The following is a 27,802-nucleotide window of genomic DNA, read 5'->3' on the forward strand; positions in this document are numbered from 1 at the left end:
TTGTTCATAGTTTTTTAAAATTTAAGTTATTTTAGAATTTAATCAAATTTTTTTATAATTAGTATGATTCTTATTATAAAATAAGGAAATATTATAGCTACGAAAAGTTACATTAGTGTATTTTGTTCGAGAAAATAGAAAAATCCCCCGAACAAAAAGTAAAAGATGCCATTGCCTATTGCAGTCCTGCTCACAAGAAGAGGCCCAGGCCCAGATTTGTTTCTCAGGACATTGGGCTTTAGCCCATTTTTAGAACTTAAATGATCCTTGTGGTATTTTAGCATTCAAAAAACTTTTACCGTCTAATAAATAAAATATAATATAAAAAAGATCTCCCGCGCCTCCACAATCCCGCGCCTCCACCGAGCGCCGCCCAGACCACCGGACAAGAAGCGTCGAGCTCAATAAGCTCTTCCACAAGCCCCTACACCTCTTTTCTGCACTGAATCGAGAAGAAATCGAGTGGATCCAACCCTGTTCGAAGTTGACTGTGCGCACGAGTTCTTCGATTCTGGTAAGATTTGGCTTCGATTCTTGGTTTTTTGTGTTGTATTCCGTAAGGATTTGAAGCCAATGTGTTTTGCCACTTTTTCAGCCACTTTAGCTCGCTTCCGATGAGATTCCGGTGACTTCTCCGGCAACCTTTTTCACATCTGAGGTGAGATTACTGCGGTAATATCTAGAAGCATTTTGTGCATTTACAGTGACAAGTTTACATAATCGGATCTCAGTTTCATGTGTTGGGTTAAATAAATATAAATACGAAGGTATTGTGTAATTACAATCATCAACTTTGTTTTAGTTTATGATAAAGCTCTTTAGCATAGGTAACCAAACTTCTCTAAGAAATGAACAAGAATTCCATTGTGATAATTTTCCAAAGGTAATTTTTGTGTGGTGCTACCTTATAAATCAGCAGAAAGTCCTGTTGCACTGCAAAAAGAATCCGTTACATGTATAACTGTGAGAAATTAGTCATTGCTATAACTACTCTACCGTGCTTTTATTCTGATTTTTGTCCCTGTAATCGTTCCCTACGTTTCAATTAGAATATGTTTCTGAATGTTGAAATTATCTCCATGAATAAATGCAAGATTCATCACCACATCTATAAAATCAAGAAGCATGTCTGTAAGTCTAATTATGGCAAAGAGTCTATTTACAGGAGGCTTAGAAATCTATGCGTTATGCATCCTTAGGGCTTATTGACCAAAAGAAAACTATGGTTTCTCATGTGAACCTCTGATAAAATGGCTTATCTCTCTTCTCATCGTGTCATTGCCTATCTATCATTTACTTTCTTGTTCCATCAATTAACACAGTTTGGCAATTGTTATCAATACTGGTCCGATCAAGAACTTATGTGGTTACACAGCAACATTTCTATTGTTATCTGTCTATTTTACTTTCAAATTATATTATCTTCAAAAACTTGTTTCAACTCAGCATGGGTATGTAAAGAATTTAAAAACCCTAAAATGACCATTACTTGATGAACATATTTTTAACTTCCAGCCAATTAAAAAGAAAAAGGAAGAGATCGAAGTAGATTATAAAACTGTGGTATTGGTCAACTTACTTGTCATGCCCCGAATCTCAGGGACCAGGGTTGACACCGGCGTTGTTTAACAATCACACAATCGAAAACAACCAACCTCGTGGCATAGTATAAACCAAAACCAGTTTATATATCATAATTCAAACGAAAATAACCATTGTCTTTACAACCCAAAAACGACAGAGTTTAAATGCGAAAACGTAAAACTGAATAAAAAGTTCAACTTAATCTAAAATCTTGAAGTCTCGAATTTCACCAGCCCCAAAAATGGTCCGACTCCTCTTCCTCAACATGTTCTTCGGATTTATCTGGGAGGGGAGAGTAAGGGAGATGAGTATTTTGGGAAATACTCAGCAAGTGGGGGTCGTTCGAGCACAACATAAAAATATTTACACAATTTTCGAAAATGACACATAAACATAAACATATCATGCTTTTCATAACATATCATCATATTCATATCATAACAGCACTGCGATTTTTCCACCTTATATGGTTTACTGATATCAGCCCCTAAGTTTTAATCCTATAAGGGGGCGAGGCCATAAAACGGTTCTATCCCACCGTGAAGGACCATATGTTGGAATTCCTACCCATTTTCAGTGAATCCTCACAGTGCCAACACGTAAACGTACCAAAATTTAAAAAAAAACGTAGAGACAGAACGACGGTGCTCGACCGAATTTTCGAAAAAAGACCGAACACATGCATAATCCAAAAATTTAAACATTTAAAACATCCCACTTACCGTATATCTTGATGCTAAAAACATGGATGCTTGGCTTCGGGAATTGGGTTGCTTCTCGTTCTTGCTCGGACAGCGCTTCGGCTTCGATTCCTAGCCTATCTTTGGGACGATTTTGGGGCAGAATTTCGGCTGGGATAGCTGCTGGATTTTTCGAAATTGCAGCAAGGGAATTCGAGTTTGTGGTGTGAGGAATGGCTAGGGGTGGTGGCCTGTTTATAGGTGAAGGGAAGAGAGCTAAATTTGGTACTCAATCATGCCCAAGATTGGCCTCAATCTTCACGTTGTTGGCTTCAAATTTCCATCCCCTAATTGAGTTATTTAGCTACCAAAGTATAGGATTTATTCCTTAATCCATTGCTCTCAATTTGGTTCGAAATCTAGGTGCAAGGGATGTGATGATTTTTTAGCAAACTTTGTTGATTTGTTTCTAATTACCTTGAAAGCTTTCTTGTATCCAAGCATCACACCCATTAGGCATAGGATATCATAGAATTTCGAAAATTTGATTGCAATATCATGCCTTAATCCTTTAGATCTTGTAGGATATCTCAATCTTGTAAATCCCCTTCCCAAATTTCGAAATTTGCATGCCTTGGTGTCAATATTATTGACTTGATAATTAAGATTTTCAATAATAAAATTTCCTAAACAAGGATTTCCAATATATTTTCCCACTTCATACCATAATCCAAGATCCTAAGCTCTTAAATTTCCTTACACATGATTAATTAAAAATGTTGTAAAAATCGGTTCTCACATCCCTCCTTCCTTATGAGAAGTTTCGTTCTCGAAACTTGAGTTGGCTTGGTCATCAAATAGGTAGGGATATTTCTTTCGCATCTTCTCTTCAACTTCCCAAGTTGCTTCTCGCTCTGTGTGGTTGGACCACTGCACTTTGACGTAGGGAATGATATGTCATCTAAGAACTTGTTCTTTGGTGTCCACAATTCTGATGGGGACCTCTTCGTATTTCAGTTCTTCTCCCAAGTTTCCTTCGGTCAAGAGTGGTTATACTTCCAACACGTGATTTGGGTCTGGAATGTACCTCTTCAGTTGGGACACGTGGAACACGTTGTGGATTCTTGACATGCTTGGTGGCAGCGCTAGTCTGCATGCTAGCGCGCCCACTTTTTCCAAGATTTCAAAGAGTCCAACATATCGAGGGTTCAGTTTCCCGGCCTTACTGACTCGGACAACTCCTCTCATAAGCGAGACTTTCACATAAGCCTTCTCGCCCACGTTGAACTCTACCGGCCTTCTTTTCAGATCTGCCCAGCTCTTCTGTCGGTCTTGAGCTGCCTTGAGCTTTTCCCGAACGATTTTAACCTTGTTCACGGTCACCTGTACTAGCTCGGGTCCCACCACGGCTTTCTCTCCCACTTCATCCCAATAAAGTGGTGATTGACATTTCCTTCCATAAAGAGCTTCGTATGGAGCCATTCCAATGCTGCTGTTGTAAGCAAACTCGATTAAGGGTAAATGAGTGCTCCAGTTGCTACTGAATTCAAGAGCGCATGCTCGCAGCATATCTTCTAAGGTTTGTATGGTTCTCAGTTTGCCCATCGGTTTGAGGATGATAGGCCGTACTTAGGGTCACTTTCGTTCCCATGGCCTCTTGAAAGCTCTTCCAAAATCGCGAGACAAACCTCAGATCTCTATCAGATAGGATGCTCACTAACACTCCATGCAGTCTCACAATGTTGTCCATGTACAGTGAAGCCAACTTGTCGAGATTGTAATTCATGCGGACGGGTAGGAAGTGTGCAGTCTTCGTGAGTCTGTCTATGATCACCCATATACCGTCGTGGCTTTGCCTAGACTTTGGCAATCCTACCACAAAATTCATGGAAATATACTCCCATTTCCATTCGGGAATTTCCAGAAATTGCAGTAATCCTCCAGGTCGCTAGTGTTCTGCTTTGACTTGCTGCCATACCTGACATCTGGAGACGAATTCGGCTACATCTCTTTTCATGCCATTTCACCAGAAATTATTCTTGAGGTCTCTGTATATTTTTGTACTGCCTGGATGGACTGAGAACTTTGATTTGTGCGCCTCTGCCATTACTTCTTGGCGAAGGTTATCACTGTCGGGCACACACAATCTTCCTTTCATCCATAAGATTCCCTTGTCATCAATCTGATGATCTTGAGACTTCCCTTCTCTGACTTGATCTTTAAGTTTAATCAGTACCGGGTCTCTATCTTGGTTTAAGTTGACGGTCTCCTGCAGACATGGCTGGGCCGAGAAAGAAGCTAGAGTCACCTTGCCTGGGCCCTTCCGACTTAGCGCATCAGCCATTTTGTTTGCTTTACCCGGATGGTAGCTTATGGTCAAGTCGTAGTCCTTCAGAAGTTCGATCTATCGCCTTTGCCTCATATTAAGTTCTTTTTGGGTGAACAAGTACTTGAGGCTCTGATGGTATGTGAAGATTTCACATTTAGCACCATAAAGGTAGTGCCTCGAAATTTTAAGGCGAAGACAACCGCTGCCAGTTCCAGATCACGCGTAGGGTAGTTCTGCTTGTGCGGTTTCAATTGCTTTGATGCGTAGGCGTTCACTCTTCCTTCTTGCATGAGTACGCATCCTAGACTTTCCTTAGAGGCGTCACTGTAGATAGTGAAATTTTTATTTTCTGCGGGCAGGATCAACACTGGCGTGGATGCGAGTTTCTCTTTCAATGTCTGGAAACTCTTTTCACAACTCTCACTCCAGATGAATTTAGAATTCTTCTGTGTGAGTTTCGTCAGTGGTACGGCTATCGAGGATAATCCTTCGACAAACTTCCAGTAGTAACTTGTCAATCTAAAAAATCTTCTGATGTCGGTGGCGTTTTTAGGTTTCGGCTACTCTGTAATTGCCTCTACTTTCTTTGGATCCACTAGAACTCCTGCTCTCGAGATCACGTGTCCTAGAAAGGACACGCTCCTTAGCCAGAATTCACACTTGCTAAACTTAGCATATAGCTTATTCTCTCTTAAGATTTGCAGAGCAAGGTGAAGGTGCTCTTCGTGGCTCGTCTCGTCAGGAGAATAGACGAGGATATCGTCGATAAATACCACTATGAACTGATCCAGGAATGGCTTGAATACTCTGTTCATCAGGTTCATGAATGCTGCCGGTGCGTTTGTTTGACCAAAAGGCTTCACTGTGAATTCATAATGCCCATATCTGGTTCGAAATGCCGTTTTAGGGATATCTTCAGCCCTGGGTAACCTATCCTCATATCTAGTTTAGAAAAGACGGCGGCACCTTTAAGTTGATCAAACAGATCGTCTATCCGCGGTAGCGGGTACCTGTTCTTGATTGTGCTTTTGTTCAGTTCTCTATAATCGATGCACAATCTCATACTCCCGTCTTTCTTCTTCACGAAGAGTACTGGAGCTCCCCACGGGGACACACTCGGTCGAATTTGCCTTTTATCTAGCAATTCTTGGAGTTGTTCTTTTAGCTCCTTGAGTTCGGCTGGTGCCATTCTGTAAGGTGCTTTAGAGATTGGTGCAGCATCAGGAACCAGATTGATCTCGAACTCCACTTCGCGGTTCGGGACCGTCCCCGAGAGTTCTTCTGGAAAAACATCTGGGAACTCGCTCACTATTGGGATGTCCTCCAGTTTCAGCTCGACTTCTTCTTTTATTTCACTAACCATTGCTAGGTAGAGGTCTTCTCCGGATTTCATGGCTCTCCAAGCTTGAGATGCGGAAAGTAGCGACTTCCGTTCCTTGGATTTACTGTGAAACACGACTTCTTCCTGATCTGGGGTTCGGAGTTTGACTTTCTTTCCCTTACAATCTACTATCGCACTGTTTCTTGCTAACCAATCCATCCATAAGATGATGTCGAAATCGACCATGATCAACTGTATCAAGTCGGCGCTAAAAGTCTGATTACTGATGCTGATTTTACAATCTTTGTAAGTTTCGTGAGTTTCAATGGCCCTACTTCTAGGTGTGGCTATTCGAAAGGGCTCATTTAGTTTCTCGAGCTTACATCCTAACTTCTTAGCAAATCTCTTAGACATAAAAGAATGTGTAGCACCACAGTCAAATAACACATAAACAGGCACTTGCTGAATAAATATGGTACTTGACACGACATCGTTCGTGTCGTCTGCCTCCTCTTGCGTCATGGCAAACACCCTGGCATTCAATTTGTTCTCCCTTGGCTTATTGGCATTCACCCCTGAGTTTGACCCGTCTCCCTTACCCGGTCCAGTTGTTCTGTTGGTGGCGTTTGGACATTCTGCCATACGGTGTCCTGGTTTCCCGCATTCAAAGCAGACACCGCTCGCTCTACGACACTCTCCCAGGTGTCGTAAGTGGCAAGTTGGGCAAGGCTTAATAGCTTGGTAGCTTGTCGCAGGCGAAAGCCTTTTAGATGGTCCACCGAACTGGTTAGGCTTCTTGAAAGTTTGACCGTTATGTGAGAATTGACTATTCATAGGCCTTTTGTTCTTATTTTCCTTCTCCCTGCGCTGGATATCAGTTTCCGCTCGGATAGCTGCGCCCATCAGGTCTGAAAACTTGGCAGGTTGGTAGACTGCTAGAGCTGATTGGATCTTGCTGTTCAACCCTTTCTTAAAGCGGTGCAATTTCAAAACTTCGTCCGCCATGATTGCTGGAGCATAAGATCCAAGGTCATTGAACTGGGAGGTAGTATTCCACAACTGACATATCCGGAGTTTGAGTGAAATTTTCAAACTCACTTAGTTTCTACATTCTGACCTCTGCTGGATAATACTGTTTCAGAAAAGCTTCTCGAAAATGCTGCCACGTGATTGGTCCCGCAGCTGTCAGGGCTGGCTAGATTGCTTCCCACCATTTGTCTGCTTTATCCTCCAAGAAAGGCACAATCACATCCACTTTCAGTGACTCAGGGACTTCCAACAGTCGCAGCTGAGTCTCCACACTTTTCAGCGAGCTCTGGCTAACTTCAGGGTCGGCAAACTCCACTGAAGGTTGGACACCTGTTCTTGCGAAGTGATTCATAGTGGAACTTGACTCCGTGTTGTGGTGGAGGTGATGGTGGTTGATTGGCGTTCGGGTCCACTAACCCTTGCAGTGTCGTTGACACGATTGTGGCTATGGCCATCAGGTCTGCCTGGTTAAGACTGAACCCAGGTGGAGGTCCATTGTCCTCTTCGTTGGCATTGTTGTTGTTAGCATAGCGAGGGTTGCGGTTTTGTGTCGGAGGTCTACCGGCCATTTTCTACAATTAAATGTTTCTAAGAATTTGTTGTGCATAACGACATGATTGGATAAATAAGTTATGCTGGAACAACTGAAATTCATAAATAAACACAACTTTATTAATTTTTGAATATAGAGGAACAACTGAATGAAAACAAATAGTACTGAATGAAAACAAATCGTACTGACTGAAATAATATAGCAACAATGGGAAAATAAACTCCTAGTAATAAAGAAAGGTCACTAAGATACTCTAGTCCTCTATCTCCCCATCTTCGACGGCTGCTATAGGCTCATCTATCTCTATAGGCTCCTCCTCTGGCTCTTCTTCTTGAAGTATCTCCACCATATGTGTGAACAGGGCGTTCTCTTCTGTGAGCTGTGTCACATGTGCCTTCAACTCCTGTATCTCTACATCTGCCGCGTCCAACAGATCATTGGCATGCTGTTGGTACTGCTCCCGCTCAGACTTCTTCTGCTTAACCTGGTTCTTCAGATTTTCAACCTGGTGGGTCAGACCGTGGGTCACATTCACAAGGCTGCTCATAGCCTCACATGAATTTTCCAGTCTCCTCTTGCCCATGGCATTTTGCTGACTCTCTTCCTCCAATTCCTTATTGTACCGATCTATATCTTCTCGCAGCTTTCCCTCTCGATACAGGCTCTGCTCTATGACCTCCCTCAAGTTCATGTTGTCTCCTCTCACCATCTCTCCCTGATAGATCGACTTGTTCAGCTGAACACGGATCTCTTCTTTTTCAGCGGCTAGGGTCTCGACCTCTTGTCTCCTCTCGCCTAGTCCAGCTCTAAGTCGCTTCAGCTGGCGCGACTGATAATCAATGGCAAGCTGTTTCATATGGATAGCAGCCTGGGCACGAGTGCGGAATCGCATGTGAGTCGATGGAGCTATTTCCTGAAATAAAAAAATGGAAATGCTCAGAATCGGAAAGAGACAATATAGAACAAGAGACAATATGCAATATACATGCAATTTTCGAAACTATATAAATATTTTTTTCCCAAAAATGGAAAGTTTGGAATTTGACAAATGGGTTCGAAGCATATGTCGAGAGGATTCCAGAACAATCGACGGAATCGAATTCGGAATTTCCTATGGGAAGTTATAGGGTCTACGAATATTTCCTAAAACGGCAAAAACGACGTTTCGGAGGCCTAAACGAAAGAATTTCGAGATTTCGATCCCGACCTCACGACGAAGTGGTGATTTCCACTCGTTGGACCGTTTCAGAGGAGATAGCATCGGCCTTTCTCAAAAACTCCACCGAAATTTTTTTTGTAAAATTTTTTCTCATTTTTCCCCAACCAGGATTATGAACCTGGCGGTTCTGATACCACTTAAATGTCACGTCCCGAAACTCAGGGTTGACACCGATGTTGTTTAACAATCACATAATCGAAAACAACCAGCCTCGTCGCACAATATAAACCAAAACCAGTTTATATATCATAATTCAAACGAAAATAACCATTGTCTTTACAATTCAAAAATCCAAAAACGACAGAGTTTAAATACGGAATCATAAAACTGAATAAAAAGTTCAACTTAATTTAAAATCTTGAAGTCTCGAATTTCACCAGCCCCAAAACTGGTCCGACTCCTCTTCCTCAACCTATTCTTCGGATTTATATGGGAGGGGAGAGTAAGGGGGATGAGTATTTTGAGAAATACTCAGCAAGTGGGGGTCGTTCGAGCACAACATAAAAATATTTACACAATTTTCGAAAATGACACATAAACATAAACATATCATGCATTTCATAACATATCATCATATTCATATCATAACAGCACTGCGATTTTTCCACCTTCTATGGTTTACTGATATCAGTCATTAAGTTTTAATCCTCTAAGGGGGCGATGCCATAAAACGGTTCTATCCCACCGTGAAGGACCATATGTTGGAATTCCTACCCATTTTCAGTGAATCCTCACAGTGCCAACACGTAAACGTACCAAAATTTAAAAAAAAACGTAGAGACAGAACGACGGTGCTCGACCGAATTTTCGAAAAAAGACCTAACACATGCATAATCCAAAAATTTAAACATTTAAAACATCCCACTTACCGTATATCTTGATGCTAAAAACATGGATGCTTGGCTTCGGGAATTGGGTCGCTTCTCGTTCTTGCTCGGACAGCGCTTCGGCTTCGATTCCTAGCCTATCCTTGGGACGATTTTGGGGCAGAATTTCGGCTGGGATAGCTGCTGGATTTTTCGAAATTGCAGCAAGGGAATTCGAGTTTGTGGTGTGAGGAATGGCTAGGGGTGGTGGCTTGTTTATAGGTGAAGGGAAGAGAGCTAAATTTGGTACTCAATCATGCCCAGATTGGCCTCAATCTTCACGTTGTTGGCTTCAAATTTCCATCCCCTAATTGAGTTATTTAGCTACCAAAGTATAGGATTTATTCCTTAATCCATTGCTCTCAATTTGGTTCGAAATCTAGGTGCAAGGGATGTGATGATTTTTTAGCAAACTTTGTTGATTTGTTTCTAATTACCTTGAAAGCTTTCTTGTATCCAAGCATCACACCCATTAGGCATAGGATATCATAGAATTTCGAAAATTTGATTACAATATCATGCTTAATCCTTTAGATCTTGTAGGATATCTCAATCTTGTAAATCCCCTTCCCAAATTTCGAAATTTGCATGCCTTGGTGTAAATATTATTGACTTGATAATTAAGATTTTCAATAATAAAATTTCCAATACGAGGATTTCCAATATATTTTCCCACTTCATACCATAATCCAAGATCCTAAGCTTTTAAATTTCCTTACACATGATTAATTAAAAAGGTTGAAAAAATCGGTTCTCACATTCCTCTTCACCAATCTCGTAAGAAGTATGTGGTCAACTTATTTTTTATGCGTTATAGTTCATAATTGATCCTAATTTCATTGCACAGTTCTACTCGATGTGCTGTTACGCTCACAAAATGGAAATTATCCATTAGGGTAAACACATCCGCCAATTGTTTGACACAAATTTTTCGGCAAAAATCAGTCCCTGTCGTTAGATTGTTATCTAAATTTGAGGATATAGCATGGAAGATAATTGTTTTACAATCTAATTTGGTCAAAATGTGTTATTCAGATATTTTGAGTTTTCAAATATGTAGCTATGATATTAAGCGTGTAATTTCATCATTTGAGTTATTACATTTGGATATTTTCCGTAGTTACTTCTTGCCTTGAACTCATTTTTTCCACTGTTTTTTCTTTTCTACTTTTAAGTGACGATTGGGATTAATAGGCCTTATAGTGGTTCAGTTTTAGCTTGATTAGGTTCTTGAGCAGTTTGAATCATGGTTGTATAAGATAAATTGTGTTCATATGAACTAGTTGGGCATCTGAATGAAGTGACATTTATAAATTGGTGAGATACTTAAATATCTGTATGTGAAGAATGTGGCATTCATACCAAACATGCCATACTTTTACAACAATTTTTTGAATTTTCATTGAATTTGGTTTTGTACTCAAGGTGGATGAAAAATGGTTAACGTTTGTGCTCGATATATTATTTTGATATCCTGCGGTATTTTCACTAGCTTACTCAAATATCTTTCTAATTATTTGGTATTTTGAACTTTGAGAAAAATTTGGTATAAAATTTTCTCATTTGGTACTTCATGTTTAAATGAATTGTTGTTCATGCTTCATATAGTTCAAAAAAAGTTGACCTCATATAGGTTTAGTGATCATCAAAGGAGTTAACTTGGCATCTGACTTGTATTAGGGGACGTTGTTTATTAGATAGTTAGACGAATAGAAGCTAAAAGAGTATTTTCAAGGCTACGGGGAATTATTACATACTATTGCAATGAAAAACAATTTCTTTAGATTGCATCGTGACTTTGTTTTTGTAATTTTTGGGGATCCAAACATTTTTGACAAGGTTTTTTAGAATATTCAAGTTTCGATGGTCTGACGTTAAAGATTAACATGGATATTATAAAGTTTTGTATATTTTTAATATATTGAATATATATGAATAATGATCTTTCACACTCAAATGTTGTTTACGTACTCAACTAAGTTTTGAATGAATCTTATTATACGTGCGAGTGAATAATTTACGGAAATTTACGAATGAATCCATAAATTTATATGCGATATGTTATTCACATGCAACACATGTGCTCGATTGCATGTAACATATTATAATTGAGTGTTTTTCCAATTCTGATTAGGTGTACTTTTAAAAAATGATTTGCGGTTAATCGACTCTAGCTATTCGTCATTGGTTAATTGACATTCTGATTCATCTGTACAATTCATTTGGTTTCTAGGGTTTTGATTGGTTAAAGTTCATATATAGTTGTATATATTCATCAACTTGTGGATCTTCATTCATAGCAAATGATGAATATAATATATCCTTTTTTCCTTTTATTGGTCCTTTCTCGTGGTAAATGAAGCCATCTTTTGGTATCTTAAAATTGAAGGCTCGTATTTAATTGGGATGAACAATATCCGTTTCTTGTTCATTTATCAGATGATTTGTTGAATGTCTCTTTTTCGTCTTGGATTCTGATTTTTTTTGCATATGATGAAGCTACATGGTGTGCAGTCTTTATCTTAATACATGCTTATACTTGATTAGCTCAGTTTCTTTTTACTAGTATAAAACACATAAAAATTATTTTTCCAAGACTCAAGAAAAAACACAGAATACACACTTAAAACAATTTAGTTTTAAAAAAATAATGACAAATTTAAAACACAAAAAGAAGATATGTCAAATTCGGGTTCAAACCTTCCAAATTCGATGAAAGGGATAAACACATCGACCAATGTTTAGAAAAGCACGAACCTCAATATAAGATGGATGTAGCAAAACGCACACTTAACTTGATGATAAGTCAAGATTTCCACTAAAAAACCGACGTCGTAGCTGATTTTTGCGACGGATTTATTAAACCGTCGCCATGATAGTTGCGACAGTTTTATAATCCGTCGCCAAATATAGTGACGACGGAGACCTATATAAACCGTCGCTAAATTTAGCGACAGTATTCATGTGGATAAACCGTCGCTATTTAGCGACGGTTTGTAAGTCCGTCGCTAATATTTTAGGTAAAATAAAAAAAAATTTAAAATTTAATAAATCTGTGTTGTAAATTGGTACAATCTTTTAAAAGATAAAATATTTAAATGTCGTGAATTAATAAAATCGTGTAATAGATAAAAATTTTAATTGTTTTGATGTGGTAAAAAAATCGTGTAAAAGATAAAAATTTTAAGTATTGTGAATTGGTAAAATCATGTAAGAGATAAAAAAATTAAGTGTAGTGAAGTTGTAAAATCGAGTAAGTGAGAAAAATTTTAATTGTTGAGAAGTGAAGTGGTAGAAATTGAATGAAATTTGCATGTATTTATAGAGAGTGATGGAAAAAATGGAGGGAAGCTTTGGGGGGAACGAATTTTTTTTGAAAATAGCGACGGTGTTCACTTAAACCGTCGCTAAATTTAAAATCGGCGACGGTTTAATCTTATTCGTCGCTATATGTTGCGACGGTTTTGATAAAAGCGTCGCCCACATTAGCGACGGTATGAGTAAAACGGTCGCTGATGATAAATATGCGACGGTGTTTTTTCAACTGTCGCTACATTTAGCGACGGATAAAATTTCCTCGTCGCCGATTTAATTCTCGGCGACGGTTTATTTAATACCGTCGCGAAAATTAGCGACGGGTAAAGGAGAATTCGTCGCTAAATATGCCACAAAAAACTATTTTATACAAAACCGTTGTTGAATGTACTAAAAAAAGCTAGACAACGGTTCCGTAAACCGTTGTCTTTGACCCTAAAAAACGCTCAAAGACAACGTTTTATAAAACCGTTGTCTTTGATCCGAAAAACCGTTGTCTTTTACAAGCCATAAGGATTACATCTTCATAGTTTCTTTTTTTCAAAAGCCACAATATTGAATCTTGATAAGTTTGATATGTTCAAAATGAACAAAAAAGAAAAAACCACACTTTAATTGATACTATTCAACTCCTATTTTTACAAGAAAATCTGTAAAAAAAATCTATTTAAAAAAGCTATATGAGCTTTAAATATGGTACTTTTTGGCCCATATCAAACACTAATCAAATAAATCTAAAATTAAAATGAATAAACAAGATCAAGGCTAATAACTGTGGCTTACTGTTTTCAATGAAATTGTTAAACAATGCCGGATGTCATCTACGCCTCGGTCTCGGTGCGTGACACTGTGGTTTATGGATTTTCTCCAACAAAAATGCCTTCCATGGTAACAAGTTCGTAGCATGGTTGAATGTGTTATTTTACTTATTTGCTTCTGGTTTACACAGGATTCGTTCTCACAGAAACTTGACTTGACATTGCATGCAATCTCAAATAGGTTTCTACAAGCATATCGAATGCATTCCAATACACGTTCTTTTGATATTAATGAACTCATTTAAAAAAAGAAAGATAACATGGTTTATCTTATAAACACATGAACTAAATTTTTGCAACAACCCTAATCATTTGAATATAAATCACAAAGAATATGATAAATTTGGAGGTCAGAATATGGGAAAATGCAATTTAATTTGATATATTTTAATAAAGTTTATGCATTACAACTCTATTCTACAAGGAACTCAGAAATCACTTTCTTAAATTATTTATCTTTATTATAGATAATTTTTCTATAGTCGTGTGTGTCCATCAAAATAATGGCGAATGTACATACTTAGCAGCAAATGATTTGTGACGAAAGTAATAAATTGCATCGTAGCCTATATACATCTTCCATGTTTTATTTTGACTCTTGTTGAGCGTCATTGAATTTTTATTGGACAGCACATGATATTCCAACTTGCAAGTAATATGTATACTTCTAATCACCATGATATCAACCACACGTCTAGCATTCTTAATTTCGAAGGACAAAATTACAAATTAATCTTTCTAACAGCATTGCATATTGGACTCTCACTCATTTTGTGATATATAATTGACAATAAATACCATTTACATGGCAAAATCAAAAGATACGAGTATAAAATATATCAGAAGAAATATTGACAATAAATATCATTTACATGGCAAAATCAAAAGATACGAGTATAAAGTATATCAGAAGAAATATTGGTAACATAAGTTGAAGAAACTACAATACATTGGTAAAGTAAAGATAACTACTGATTTCAAACAAAATAAAAGTTCTAAACAAGAGTAATCATGTTGGAATCAATTAAGTGTCATTCCCCTCCACGAGTCTTTTCTATTTCTTTCCAAAGTAAAGTAGGGTCCAACTCTTTTGTAGTCGTGACATATGTCGTGGGAGCTACAGCGGCACCTCTCCCTTTAAGAGGCTCTTGAATGTCCAAATAGTATTTGCGGCACAAACAAGGGAAGAACTAAGTTGCAGTGGTCGTGTACTAGGATGGGCCAACAGAATGTTGTAATTTCTCATTTTCAGCTGCTGTAGTAAGTCTGAAAATTCCTCATCTGCGGAGATCAGCATGCGGTTTGGTGTAACATTAGCTTCATCAAACCCCATGTCTATCACATCAACAAGCATCCTCTTCTCGACAGAGTCTTTGCCATCTTATCAAATAATTCAAATATATTAAAATGAAATAACACAAATAATATCAAAATTAAAGTAAATTCACAAGAAATATGAATCCCAATATCAAATTCGACATACCACTAGGGATATCAATCATTTCTATGCCATAGAATTGAAGTTCATCAACGACTTCTTGGGTGATTTTATCGAAGTTTCCATAAGCAGAAATTGAAATTGTGCCGGTATAATTCAACCGTCGAAGTGACAGCTCTATATTATTTTTTATCTCAGATATATCGAATTCCGCTGGGAGCGGGCAACTTTTCATATCCCACCAAATCGGTACTTTTGCTTCCTTATACTCCATTAGATTCATTTTTTATTTTTATTTTTATAAATAAGCGTTAGCGAGTTGGAAATTTTGTAGAAAGAAAGTGTCACTATACTTGTTGTTGAGAGAAATAATAAGTTATTGAGTGTTACAAATGAATCATTAACCATATATATACAAGTTTCCTCCAAGAATGGATGACTAAGATCTTTCTAATAAATGGTGGAGATCCACTCTTCAGAATATTTACACTAATCTATAGAATAGTGGGTTTTAGAACTCTTTACACATTTACATTCTAAAAGAGACACTTAGATTTCTTCACAATATTCTAGATCATTCCACACGACCTTGGAATGTTCAAGTCATGTCCACTACATTCCAGATCCTTCCACACAAACCTAGAACCTTCAAGCCTTATTTCTTCACAGCTTTTCTAAAATATTTTTTAGGATTGAAAATGAGTTCAGAATAGATGAATAAACTATTTTAAAATTTTGCAGGTTTAAAATCAACAAGTGACTTGAGCTGGAATAACAACTAAAGTCAGTTCTCAATCAAGTTGGGTATAACAAACAACTGATGATTTTTTTTAAAGTATGGAAAGAGTCTGCCGAACTCGGTGAATAACAATATACAAGTACACAACCAGTTGATCAATGTAACGTTCCGAAAATTTGAAGGTACATGTGAACCACATGCATGCAAGTTATCAAATTTTTATGTATTTTAATTAAATTGTTTTAATTGCATGAAGTGATTATAATAGGCATGTTTACATGTTTAAAATGTAATTTCTACTAGAATGCTTAAAACTGTGTTTTAAAAGATATTCGAGACGCGATCGAGAAACGGAGACCAGAGACCATATAAGGAAAAATATTTTTATTAAATAATTATTTTTTATTATTTAATATATGGTGTATTTTAAGGAGTATTTTCGAAAATGACCACTTTTGGGGTGTTTTACGCGCCGAGTCGTATTTTAAACCGATATGTATTTGTTTATGGTTTGCATGAAAAACAAGTATCCCTTTTATTATTTTCGTTTTTATGCATAGCCATAGGTTTTAAAGTTTGATTTTTGTTCCAAAAACATGATATATGTTTACATGAAGGGGCTGTCATGATTAAGGATCATGATGGGTAGGGGTGAGCAAGATCTCGGTTAAACCGAAATAACCGACCGAACCGAACCAATTCGGAAATTCGATTCGGTTATTTCGGAAATTCGGTTTTGGAAGTTTAAAAAATCGGTTAATTCAGTTAATTCTGTTCGATTTCGGTTTTCGTAAAAAAATCGGTTAACCGAATTAACCGAATAATAAATTATTTTTAAAAAAAATAGATTTATTATATAATTTATAATATTTTTAATGTTTTTATATATAATTTTATTTTTTTAAAAAAATATCGGTTAAGATTTTAATTCGGTTAATTTGTGATCGGTTATTAAAACTAATTCGGTCGGTTCGATTACCAAAATAAAATTCGGTTCAGTTCGGTTCGGTTATTGGCAATTTGGTTCGGTCACCGACCGAACCGACCGAATGCACACCCCTAATGATGGGTGGTTTTTACACAATTCTAAGAGTCCTAAGAGGCACGGCAATAGGGCTGCACGAGAATAAGAACAAGCTGGAACCGAAATAATGTGTTTTGTTGCCAAGGCTTCGGGTATGAGGAACAACCATGCATGGCTTGGCTTTGGCTCGACCAGGCCTGGGCTGGGCTGGGAAGTGGTTGGGTCAGTAGAGGAGTCCTAGCCATGCTAGGACTCGAGCTAGTCGGCTAGGGAAGAGAGTCCAAGCGAACAAGGACTCTTCCCCAAGCCACCCGAGAGAGTAACAGCAGTGCAGGTGGGTTCGCGGCTGGGGCCATGGGCCAGGCTAGGTCTGTATGGTCCTGAGAGGGTTCACAAGGGGCTGGGCCAGGGGCTGGCTCGGTGGTTAGAGTCCTAGCAGGATTGTCGAAGAGTCCTAGTTGGTTCTTCTTCTCGCGCGGCTCGGGTCCTTCGCACCTAGGGCTGCAGCGAGCTAGGGTTGGTCCAGTGGGTCCAAGAGGGTTCCTAGAGGGTCTGGTCAGGGGTTGGCTCAAGGTTGCTCGGGCTTGGCACTTGGAAACCGGGAGTTTGCTCATGGGTTTTAGCTTAGGTTTCAGTTTAGGCTTTTAAATGGTTAAAGGTTCAAACGTGGTTCAACGGGGGTCGAATCATGGTTCATAAGGGTAAATTAAATAAAAAAAGTCTATGTTTAAAATTTGGGAATTTTATATTAAAGTTTGAATTAATTCGGGAATTAAACGCTCTGCGAATTAATAATTAAAGAATAATTAGAAAGCCTAGAATTCAAGATAAATAAAAATATGAAAAATTTAATTTAAGCTTAAATAATTATTTGGGATGGTTTAGAGTCAATAAAAATAAGAAAAAGTCAAAATCGAGAAATTTTACGTCTAGGGGTAAAACGGTCATTTTACCCATAAAATAGTAAACATCATGGCAGTGCTCTGAATGCTGTTTTATATGTTAAAATTTTTATTTTAAAAGTTTATGGAATTTTATGTTGAAATGTTAACACTAAAAGACATGTTGCATGCTTTGTTTAAAAGAAAAATGATTATTATATGCATGAATTTTATAAAGTGATGAAAATATGAAATGTTGAAGTATGTGAAGTAATTGTGACTAATACGAATACGATGATATGTTAATACGTAAGGCCACGGTTCAGTTCACGGGTGAGAGTGTCGTTGATGTCCCCGCCGTCCAGTATTGTGGTTACATGTAGATGTATCCATCGATCCCTAATACGAAAGTCACAATTAACGATCTGGATTTAACGAAAAAGAATATGTATATGTATATGATGGATATGAATATGTTTATGATGATATGAAAATGTTTATGTTTATGCATGATTATGAAATCTATATATATATATATATATATATATATATATATATATATATATATATATATATATATATATATATATATATATATATAAGAAGAGTTTTTACCAAAAATAGTAATTTACCGCCAAAATACCATTTCTAAAAAAGGAAATATATATAATTAATATTGAAATATGTGTACTGTAATAAATGATAACTTTAATTATTGTTTGCATTGATTATATCAATTCATTTAATTCAAATTTGAATTTAATTCACTTTATATTAATTCAATATAATTTATGTATTATATGTTTTTTATTTTCTTATTTAAAATATTGAAACTAATCTCTACTGAAAACATAAAATACATTAAATATTTTGCATTGATTATACCAATCAATTTAATTTGTGATATGGTTTTGTATTACTACGATATATTTAATTTTTATTACAAACTGTATAAATAAATTTTAAATACAAATGATTGTAATGTTCACCATCAGTCATATGTGTGTGTGTGTGTGTCTATATATATACATAGAGTTTTTGAAAAAATAGTAATTTTCCGTCAAAATATCATTTCTAAAAAAAGAAAGATATATCATGAAAATTGACATATGGATACTACAATTAATTATCACTTCAATTATTGCTTGCATTGATTATATCAATTCATTTAATTCAATTTTGAATTTAATTAATTTTTATATTAATTCAGATGTAATTTATATATTATATGTTTTTTATTCAAATTGAAACTAAATTTTATTGAAAACATAAACTATATTAAATTTTTTGCATTGATTGTATCAATCAATTTAATTAAAAAATGTATAAATAAATTTAAAATACAAATGATTGCAATGTTCAGTATCACTCATGATGTAAATCATTCAAAAATAAATTTTGCTATTTTAAGTAATTTTTTGCCCAAATTACTTACTAAATAAATACAATATTTAATTAGTTTATTTCATTTTTTTAAAAATAAAATTGGTTGAGTATTAAAAGTTATCACTACAATAAAGTTTTCCAATGGACATTAAATTACCATTTAATAATCATAGTTTTTTTTTTTTTTTTATCTCAAATTCATGTTATTTCGAGATTACCTTAATTGGAAAGAAATAATGCATTGTAGTTTTCTTCTAAAATATATATATTGTATATCTTGAATTGTTTTCTTAAAAATTCAAATAAGAGAGTACAAGAAATTTAAAAGAGATATATTCAAAAGAGTTTCAAATGGGCATTAAATTACCATCAATAAACATGTATATTATCCTCAATAATCAGAAATGTTTGACTTCCAATGCATGCAATTCGAGATTTCCATAATTTGAAAAAGTTGATGTATGATACAATTCTTTCAAAAGATTCCAATGTATAATTTTTGTCCATTGGGATGTCTTATTTGAATTTTAAATTATAAATAATGCAATATTGAATATTATATTATAACCCAATTTTGTTATATTTATCTTACTAAATTTATCTACTCCAAAATTGAATTCTGAAATGATTCTTTTTTTCAGCACCATATATGAGTTGAACATTTCCAAGATGTAATGTTCGTTTAAATTTAGATTTGTTCGTTGTTATGAACTACCTACATACGGAAACAACGACACATTAAGTTTGAAATATGACTTTCATGGTCGAGAAGTAAAAAAATATTATTATTCCATTTGTACAAAATCTTAATTATTACGTATTTACTAATGTGATAATTTTCTTCTATATTAAAAAGTTCACGGATACATGATAGACTGATAGTATAAAATGTCCCGTAATGGAAATGATCAAACCAATTATAAAAAAAACACGCATCTTATTAGAAGACACCTTATAAATTTTATTGACATTGTTTTAGAATACACATAGTAAATGTTAATAAAATAACTTTTCTAGTTTATACATGATTTATTTATAATCACTTATTTAGTTATTTTATTTTTCTTTATCAATAATAGGTTGTTGTGTATATTATGAAGAGATTTTGTATATAAAATCACAACCCATTTGGATAAAGATATTGATGAAACAATTATTTTTGTCATTCAAATGTGTCAAACACGTGTCATGTCACAAAATTGTTTTTGAATGTGGATTTAGATGAAATTACTGAATTTTTTTAAAAAAAATTTCATTAATTTTATTGAATTTGATTTAAAAATATTTTTATCACATGTTAAAAAATAATAATATATAGCTTCTCGAAAATAAAAAATTAAATATGTACTAAGGTTGGTGGTCGACATCAATACACTAAACACAATAAACATCATGTCATTACCTTAGGTTAACACAATCTAAAATTTTGATATATGATAATGATTATTAGCCAAAAAAATTAATCGACATACGTTGTATTTAAGAATAATTTTTAAAATTAGCGAAAAAATAGTTTTTATTTTTATTTTTTATAATTATAATATTTTTTTAATTTAAATGTTTATTCATTTTTCACTAATTTTTAATAATATCATCCCGTGCATCGCACGGGTTAAATACTAGTGTTATTTTAAGCAAAAGTATTTTCACTGTTGCATGTGATTGTATACGTATTACTTGTTATCAAGATTATGGTTTGCTGAGTCTTTAGACTCACTAGGTGTGATCGATGCAGGTGAGTATAATGTTGATGGTAGTAGAGATCTTGATGGTTGATCTTGCTGGACTGAAGGTGCACATAACCCGATGACCAGCGCTAGTTTTTCCGCGCTTATGATTTTTAAGTTTATGTTAAAGATTTTTTACTACTTTTTATTTATGCTTTTGAGTGGTTTTTGAGAGGTTGATAGAGTTGGCTTTATTTTAAAATATTGCTTATTTAGGATTGATAAAACGTTTGACGATTTTATGTTTTTGAACTATTTTATTTGATTTTCAAATATAGTTGGTTGATTTATTTTTAAAATACTGTAAAAAATATTTTAAGGATTTGTATTGGATTTGGGCTGAATTATTGTGAGGTTTTGAAAAAAAAATTCTAATACTTTTTAAGAAAACGAGTAATGGACGTTTCACTAGATATATATAAGTTTTCACTTTCGCAAATCAAGCTTCACTGAAAACAACCGTGAAGCTTGAAGATGAAGCTTAATTTGTGAGAACAAAAAGAATTTGGAGAATCCGAAGAACCGAATGGATTATTGAACTAAAGATGATCAATGTAATGTCTTTGAATTCTATTTCAATAGATTGTGAGAACAAAAATTACTTCTTGAATTGAAGAAAGAAACAGGAAGCATAACAACAATAAAGTTGAAATTTAACGACGGGGATTCTACAAAATATAGAATTTGAGTCAGTTTAATGGATTTATGTACAATAGAATTTGAGTTAGTATAATGATCGTATGCATTATAAAATAGCAATAATAATAATAATAATAATAATAATAATAATAATAATAATAATAATAATATTTATTAGTAACAGTAGTACACGTCATGCGTGTCCACAAAATATAAAAATAAAAAACCAATAGAGTTTTATAAAACTATAGAACAACATATTCATTGTGATCTTTGATGTTTTTTTTTTGGTATGATTTTGAAAGAGAAAAAAGAGGTGAAAGATTATCGTGTTGAAAGATTTGTGGGTCGTGGCAAGAGAAAAATGTAGAAGAGTTTGCACAAAAAATTAAAATTAAGTATGTATAAAAAGAAGCAAACTAAATGTATTTTCAGAAATATTGAGAAAAAGAAGTTTTTCCAAAACAATATTTGTTAGTTGCTCTAACTTAATAGATAGATATCAAAAAATAAATTATATAGTAAAGATTATTATTAGTATTAGTATGGCTAGTATTAATTACGGTTTCATTCGCTATATTATTTATCCATATTTTTATCCACATTTGTATTCAATCTAATCTCAAGTTTGGTGCACCATATTATTTATCTATCTATCTATCAATCATTTATCTTACATCAATCAAATCATTGAATTGAAATTACAATATTATCTTTAATAAATAATATTATAAATATTTTCAAAAGAACAAAATGGTTGATAAGCCCAAATCTTATAGAGATTTTAGGTATTTTAATTTTATAATATTTGTGCTTATCTATAATTTTATTCCTAATTTTGTGCTTATTTTAATTAATTTTATAATGATTGTAGATTTGAATAGAAGAGGAAAAAAATGTCTAAATTGAGAGATAAGATGATATTTACAATACTTCAAAGGAAACAAAATGCCAAAAGAAATGAAATAAAATATTTTATAATTTATTCCTTGATAATATTGAAGTTTTGGAAGAAAATATGTGCAGATCTTGATAAATAAAATCTCTACAATAATATCTACAATTTTTGAATTTGACATGGGCTTCAAGGAGTTGGAGGATTAAGCACATTGAGTATGGATAAAAGGAGAAGAGGCATAGATGTGAAAAGGATGCGCAAAAAAGAGAGAGAAAAAAAAAAAGCAATGCGGAAGGGAGATGCAGAGAAGCAAGGAGGAAGAGAGAGGCAGAAGCGTAGAAGAAAAGGAAGCAGAGGAGAGAGACGTGGAGAGAGAGAAGAAGGAAGCGGAAAAGAACAGAGGAGAAAGAAGCAAGGAAATAAGGGAGGAGGCAGAGGATAGTTACATAAAGAAAGGAAGAGAGTAGAAGCGAAAGCAGACGGAAGTACATAATTGAATGGAGGAAGACAGAAGGCAGAAGCAGGAGGAATTCCTCAACACACGCCAAAAATCACTGAGAATTCCTTTATTCCTTCTTTATTTTGTTTTCTTCTATGAACTTAATATGACTTTTCACTTCTGTTTTGAATTCATGGAATAATTTTCTTTAGGCTAAAACCACGATAGGGCCAAACAATGCTTTGTTGATATGTGATTTTATTTTCAATATATTATTTTTCTTGATTTTAATTATTGATTGATGTTAGTTTAATATTTCTTGTTAATAGCCTGATCAACTATTCACATGTTTGTTGATTAATCATGAATCGAAAGGTGATTGGTTAAATATAGCAACAAAGACGTCATCAGCACATGGTTAAACTGACTAGAAATAGTATTCGGTTTCAGTGTGCGGTTTTAAGTGAAAACTGAAATTCCACGAAGATTTAATGCATTTAGATATAATTAAATTCAATTAGAAATAATCAGACTGTTAGATTTAAATAGGCTTATTAACTCGAGAAATCGTTTAATAAATAAAATTGGGGATTTCACCGTGATTGTCAAGAATTAAATAATTAATTGAATTTTAACACGTGTCAACATAGTAGAGTTTGGTACTGTTGTGTGTCTTAATACTTTATTTGAAGTTGAATCCCTCCTTAATCGTTGAATTCGTCGTTTTTAGTTGCAATTATTTTATTTAATAGTTTAGATTAGTAATTCACATATCATCTTTTTATTTATTTTGTCTAGCTTAAGTGAAGTGATAAAAATTCTAGTAATTAAATATTAGTCTCTGTGAGATCGATACTTGGACTCATAATCCATTCACTATAACTTTACATAGTCCGCTTGCTAGATTTATTCTCAACCGAAATCGTCGGTCAATGGTAATATCATATTATCTCAACTTTAATCATATTAATCAATCAAATCAAAAATTATATTAACTATCATTTTTATATATTTTATTATTAAAAAATATTACTTATCTATATACTGTTTGTATTATACCACGAACCAAACGGTAATAATATTATTATTATGGAATTTGACCGGTCTAAATTCATAGAAGAGTGCAAAAGATCACAAAAACTCTTGTGAGCCGGTCTCACGGATCAATTTCGTGAGACGGATCTCTTATTTGGGTCATCTATGAAAGAGTATTACTTTTTATTGTGAATATCGATAGGGTTAGACTCGTCTCACAGATAAAGATTCGTGAGACCGTCTCACAAAAAACCTACTCGCAAAAGATTCTAAGAACTTTTAAAAAAAATATTTATGTGAACCGATTCACACAATTAAAGAAAATAGAATCCTGGAATTCTCAGATTCTACGCTTAAGATATGTCACAAATTCATACACCAAACATATATAATTAATTATATTATAAATGATCTCATATTTTATGTATTTTTTTTATTTATATTAGATATCATTTTCAGTTGATTTTAGAGATGACAATACCAATCCCCGTAATTTCTAATCGAGGATTCCTCATTCAATCTCCGAGGAAATTAAGTCTCTGTCAAGCTCCCATACCTGGTTATATCTAATTAGCTTGCAAAATTCTTATCCCGATTTTACAATCGGGCATTAAATATTCATCTTAGTCTTATTATCACTCCAAATAATCTAGAAATGGTAACGAAGTGAAGTGAGCCGGATTTGTCATTATCATTCTCGACCAGACGTGAATTAAATTATTATTCTTATCACCGCTTCAAATATTGATTGAATTAACCAAAAAAGTCTTCAAATTCACTGAAAAATATTGATACAATAATCAAATTACATATATAAATAATAATAATAATAATAATTAAACAATACAAACTTTTGTAATTAATTTTTTAATAAAAAAATATGAAACCATATAATATTTTTATACTCATCCTCGATTTACTTCGAAGAATGAAAAATACCAAACCTTATATTTCGGTTTTCTCCGCGCCCCAAAATCGCCAGGAAAATTGCCGTTCTTGTTTGATCTCATATTTACATGCCAAACAATACCTAATTTTTTTAATATTTAAAATTTAAAATTATATTCGAATTTTCTTTTATCGTATCTTCGTTTCCAAACTGAAACCCTAATGCTTCTGCAAACTCGGTCGAATCTCTAATCCAAATCCTTACAGAACTGTTGAATTGAACTGTCTTCTCGAATTTCCCCACGCGAGAAAGCATCCGGTGGTGATAGGTTTCCGATGTTAGACAACAACACTTCAGCGCCTGTTCCCGCCGGATACAGGCCAACGTCCCATCTTAAACAGCCGCACCCAGCTGTTTATTTTTTAGAAGAATTGAAGGGAAAAGTGTTTTGGGAAGCAATGGATCCAAACTGTTGCCACTTCTTGCATCAGGTACTCGAAAGAAGGAAACCAGAAGGAATGCAAATGATCTATTCGGAGTTGAAAGATCAGATATGTGTTTTGATGCTCGATCGGTTCGGGAGCTATGTAATCCAAAAGCTCTACGAAGTCTGCGACGAGGAACAGATGAATCAGTTGGTTTTTTCAGTCACCGCTAATGTCGATGTACTCATGGCTGTGTGTCTCAACTCTCAAGGGTATGCTTACAACTGCTTCTATAAACGATAATATGCATTGTAATAACTCGATTTCTGAATTTTCGTGTTTCTTTGCAGATCAAAGTCCATGAAGAAATTTCTGGATTGTCTCATGACACCAGAGCAGATATCTCATATGATATCCATCTTCCAACGCCTCACGGTTCCGCTCGTAAACAACGAGATTGGTGTTGAAGTTATTCGCCATTGCTTCGATATCTTCCCTGCGAAACAAACTCAAGTATTTATCACTGAATCTCATCCCAGTTTTCATGAATTTACCATATCTGTAACGGCACTTGTGTTTACCCAGATAATCAATGTGATAGCTGATAATCTTTTCGAAATCGCCACCAAGGAAAGCGGGTCCTTCCTTCTTCGGGATGTCCTCAATTCAGAAGTCTTTCTACTGGAAAGCCGACAGCGTGTTCTCACAGAAATAATAGCGAATGTACACCGTTTGTCTCGTGATCCATGCGGGTATGCATACAACATAGTCACACACACTTTTCCTTTTCATATCCCTCTTTCAAATTTGCGTATAAAATCCATAACTCAGACATTTTTCTGGTTTCAGGTATAACGTGGTGAGGTGTGTAATAAATTACAGGATGCAGGATGGGGTAAAAGATATAGTTGCTCGACTTACAGGGACTTTCGCTTGCATGTCTATGACCAAATATGCAACCAATGTTGTATTGAAATTGATTGAGAATTACAAAGAAGAATACGCACCCCAAATAATCGATGAGATAATATGCAGTTCTGATTTCTCGAGAGTCCTACAACATCCTTGTGGCAAAACAGTTCTTGAACGCTATAAAAAATACTCTTCGGTACCATTAACGACACTCATATTTATCTCTTTATTTACAATCTAGCTAGCTCGAATTGAACAAAATTTAAGGTTAATACAGTCTTATACAATCTTGCAGGGAACTGTACTCAAGAGTTTGAATCATCAGATTGCCCTTCACTCTGATCACTTGCATAGCCACCGCCAAGGAAAGAACATTCTGCCTAAATCGTAGGGAAGCGTACCCAAGATTATGAATCACCAGATTCCCCTACACTCTGATCACTTGCATAGCGATTGCCGTGGAAAGTGCATTAAGCCTGAATGGAAAAGATAGCGGAATGATTACTGAGAAATATGACCTCCTTTCTGCTAGGAAACCTGTCCCCACTGTGCACATGACCTTGTTTGTTTGTTTTTTGTCCTTTGATGTTTGATACTGGTATTTTTTTTGTTTTAGGGTGTGGTTTTGAAGATTGAATGAATGACTTTATTATTACTTATTATGTTTGTCTTCTGTCTTTAGAGTTCCATCCCATGTCAAGATAGACTTCCCACTCTCTTCATTATTTGAATCTTTTATTTTCTTCACATTGATTAAATTTCTATGTTGCACACCTATTTGATAATCTTAAAGAGCTTCTCAATTATGATTATAGTTTCTTAAGTATATATTTTTGTGGGAAAATGCGGAACCAATTCTGGTACCGGAAGGCTGAAATCCAGTAATGGACTGTAATAAGACAACAATCGCTTACTATTTAATTAAGTTTGAGGGTTCCATAGAAGCTGTATTTTGTGTCATGGTGTAACATTTTGGAAGTTCTGGCCGTTAGTTAACCACATGCTCAAATTGTTCGACGAAATTTCTTATTAAAATCAAGTTAATTAATGATTGTCTGAATCACAGGATGAGCATATGGGATAACATGAAATGTATCAGGGTACATTATTTCGTGGAAGTGTACTCTTGAGCTATCATTCGCTAATATTGATGGCTAAAATCTTCTCTTATATTTGTGAATGTTCTTTATTGCTTTTCATTGCTTGATTATATGGTTTGATTAGTTGAGAATAGTATTAGTTGAGAATAGTTGAAATAGTTGAATGTAAAGTTTAATCTTTTCCTATTATTTGTAGTTCCTGTTGGGGCTTAATGGACTCGGTGTTATTGTAAGTTTGCCTTGTTTACGCAGAAAATTGACAAAATGTATGCTACATTTACTGGAAAAACTCTCGAGGAGGTTCAAATGTACACAGAGAGACCGTTCTTTTCTGTCTGAGGTGATGATCTGGTATATATAAGTTTCCCTATGACAACTGATGATGCTATGTTTAACTTTTTTTTTGGTTCTTGTGAAAATTTATACATGGTTGAGGTAAAGGTAACTTTTGGCTGAAGGGAGAGCAGAGTAGAGTGGTAAAACTTGTGAATGGATGAGTTGTTTCGCGTGATATTGGAATGGTGAGACCATCAAACGTGTCGAAAGTCTGGGAAGC

At 34.8% G+C, this 27,802-nt stretch overlaps 2 protein-coding genes and 1 long non-coding RNA gene across 5 annotated transcripts; 2 read left to right on the forward strand and 1 right to left on the reverse strand.

Moving 5' to 3' along the window:
• Positions 1–305: 305 nt before the first annotated feature.
• LOC140841568 (uncharacterized) lies at positions 306–11,895 on the forward strand. Of its 2 annotated transcripts, none has more exons than XR_012120227.1 (3): positions 306–514; positions 596–658; positions 11,716–11,895. It is a non-coding gene; the product is annotated as an uncharacterized lncRNA (long non-coding RNA). The 2 variants fall into 2 exon arrangements; XR_012120228.1 differs by lacking the exon at positions 11,716–11,895 and adding an exon at positions 10,429–11,701.
• A 2,936-nt stretch (positions 11,896–14,831) lies between these two features.
• On the reverse strand, positions 14,832–15,426 carry LOC140840880 (uncharacterized). Its single transcript, XM_073208037.1, has 2 exons — positions 15,198–15,426; positions 14,832–15,094 (listed from the first exon to the last, which is right to left on the reverse strand). The coding sequence occupies exons 1-2, from the start codon at positions 15,424–15,426 to the stop codon at positions 14,832–14,834; spliced, it is 492 nt and encodes a 163-aa protein (XP_073064138.1).
• Positions 15,427–24,926: 9,500 nt separating this feature from the next.
• LOC140841569 (pumilio homolog 12-like) lies at positions 24,927–26,833 on the forward strand. 2 transcript variants are annotated; one of them, XM_073209089.1, is made up of 5 exons: positions 24,927–25,506; positions 25,585–25,747; positions 25,820–25,986; positions 26,084–26,342; positions 26,424–26,833. In XM_073209089.1, the coding sequence occupies exons 1-5, from the start codon at positions 25,145–25,147 to the stop codon at positions 26,535–26,537; spliced, it is 1,065 nt and encodes a 354-aa protein (XP_073065190.1). In that variant the 5' UTR covers positions 24,927–25,144; the 3' UTR covers positions 26,538–26,833. The 2 variants fall into 2 exon arrangements, with proteins under 2 accessions (XP_073065190.1, XP_073065191.1); XM_073209090.1 differs by having other exon boundaries at positions 24,942–25,506; positions 26,442–26,805.
• Positions 26,834–27,802: the final 969 nt, after the last annotated feature.

This window comes from Primulina eburnea, chromosome 9 (genome assembly GCF_022965805.1).
Source record: "Primulina eburnea isolate SZY01 chromosome 9, ASM2296580v1, whole genome shotgun sequence".
NCBI lineage: Eukaryota > Viridiplantae > Streptophyta > Magnoliopsida > Lamiales > Gesneriaceae > Primulina > Primulina eburnea.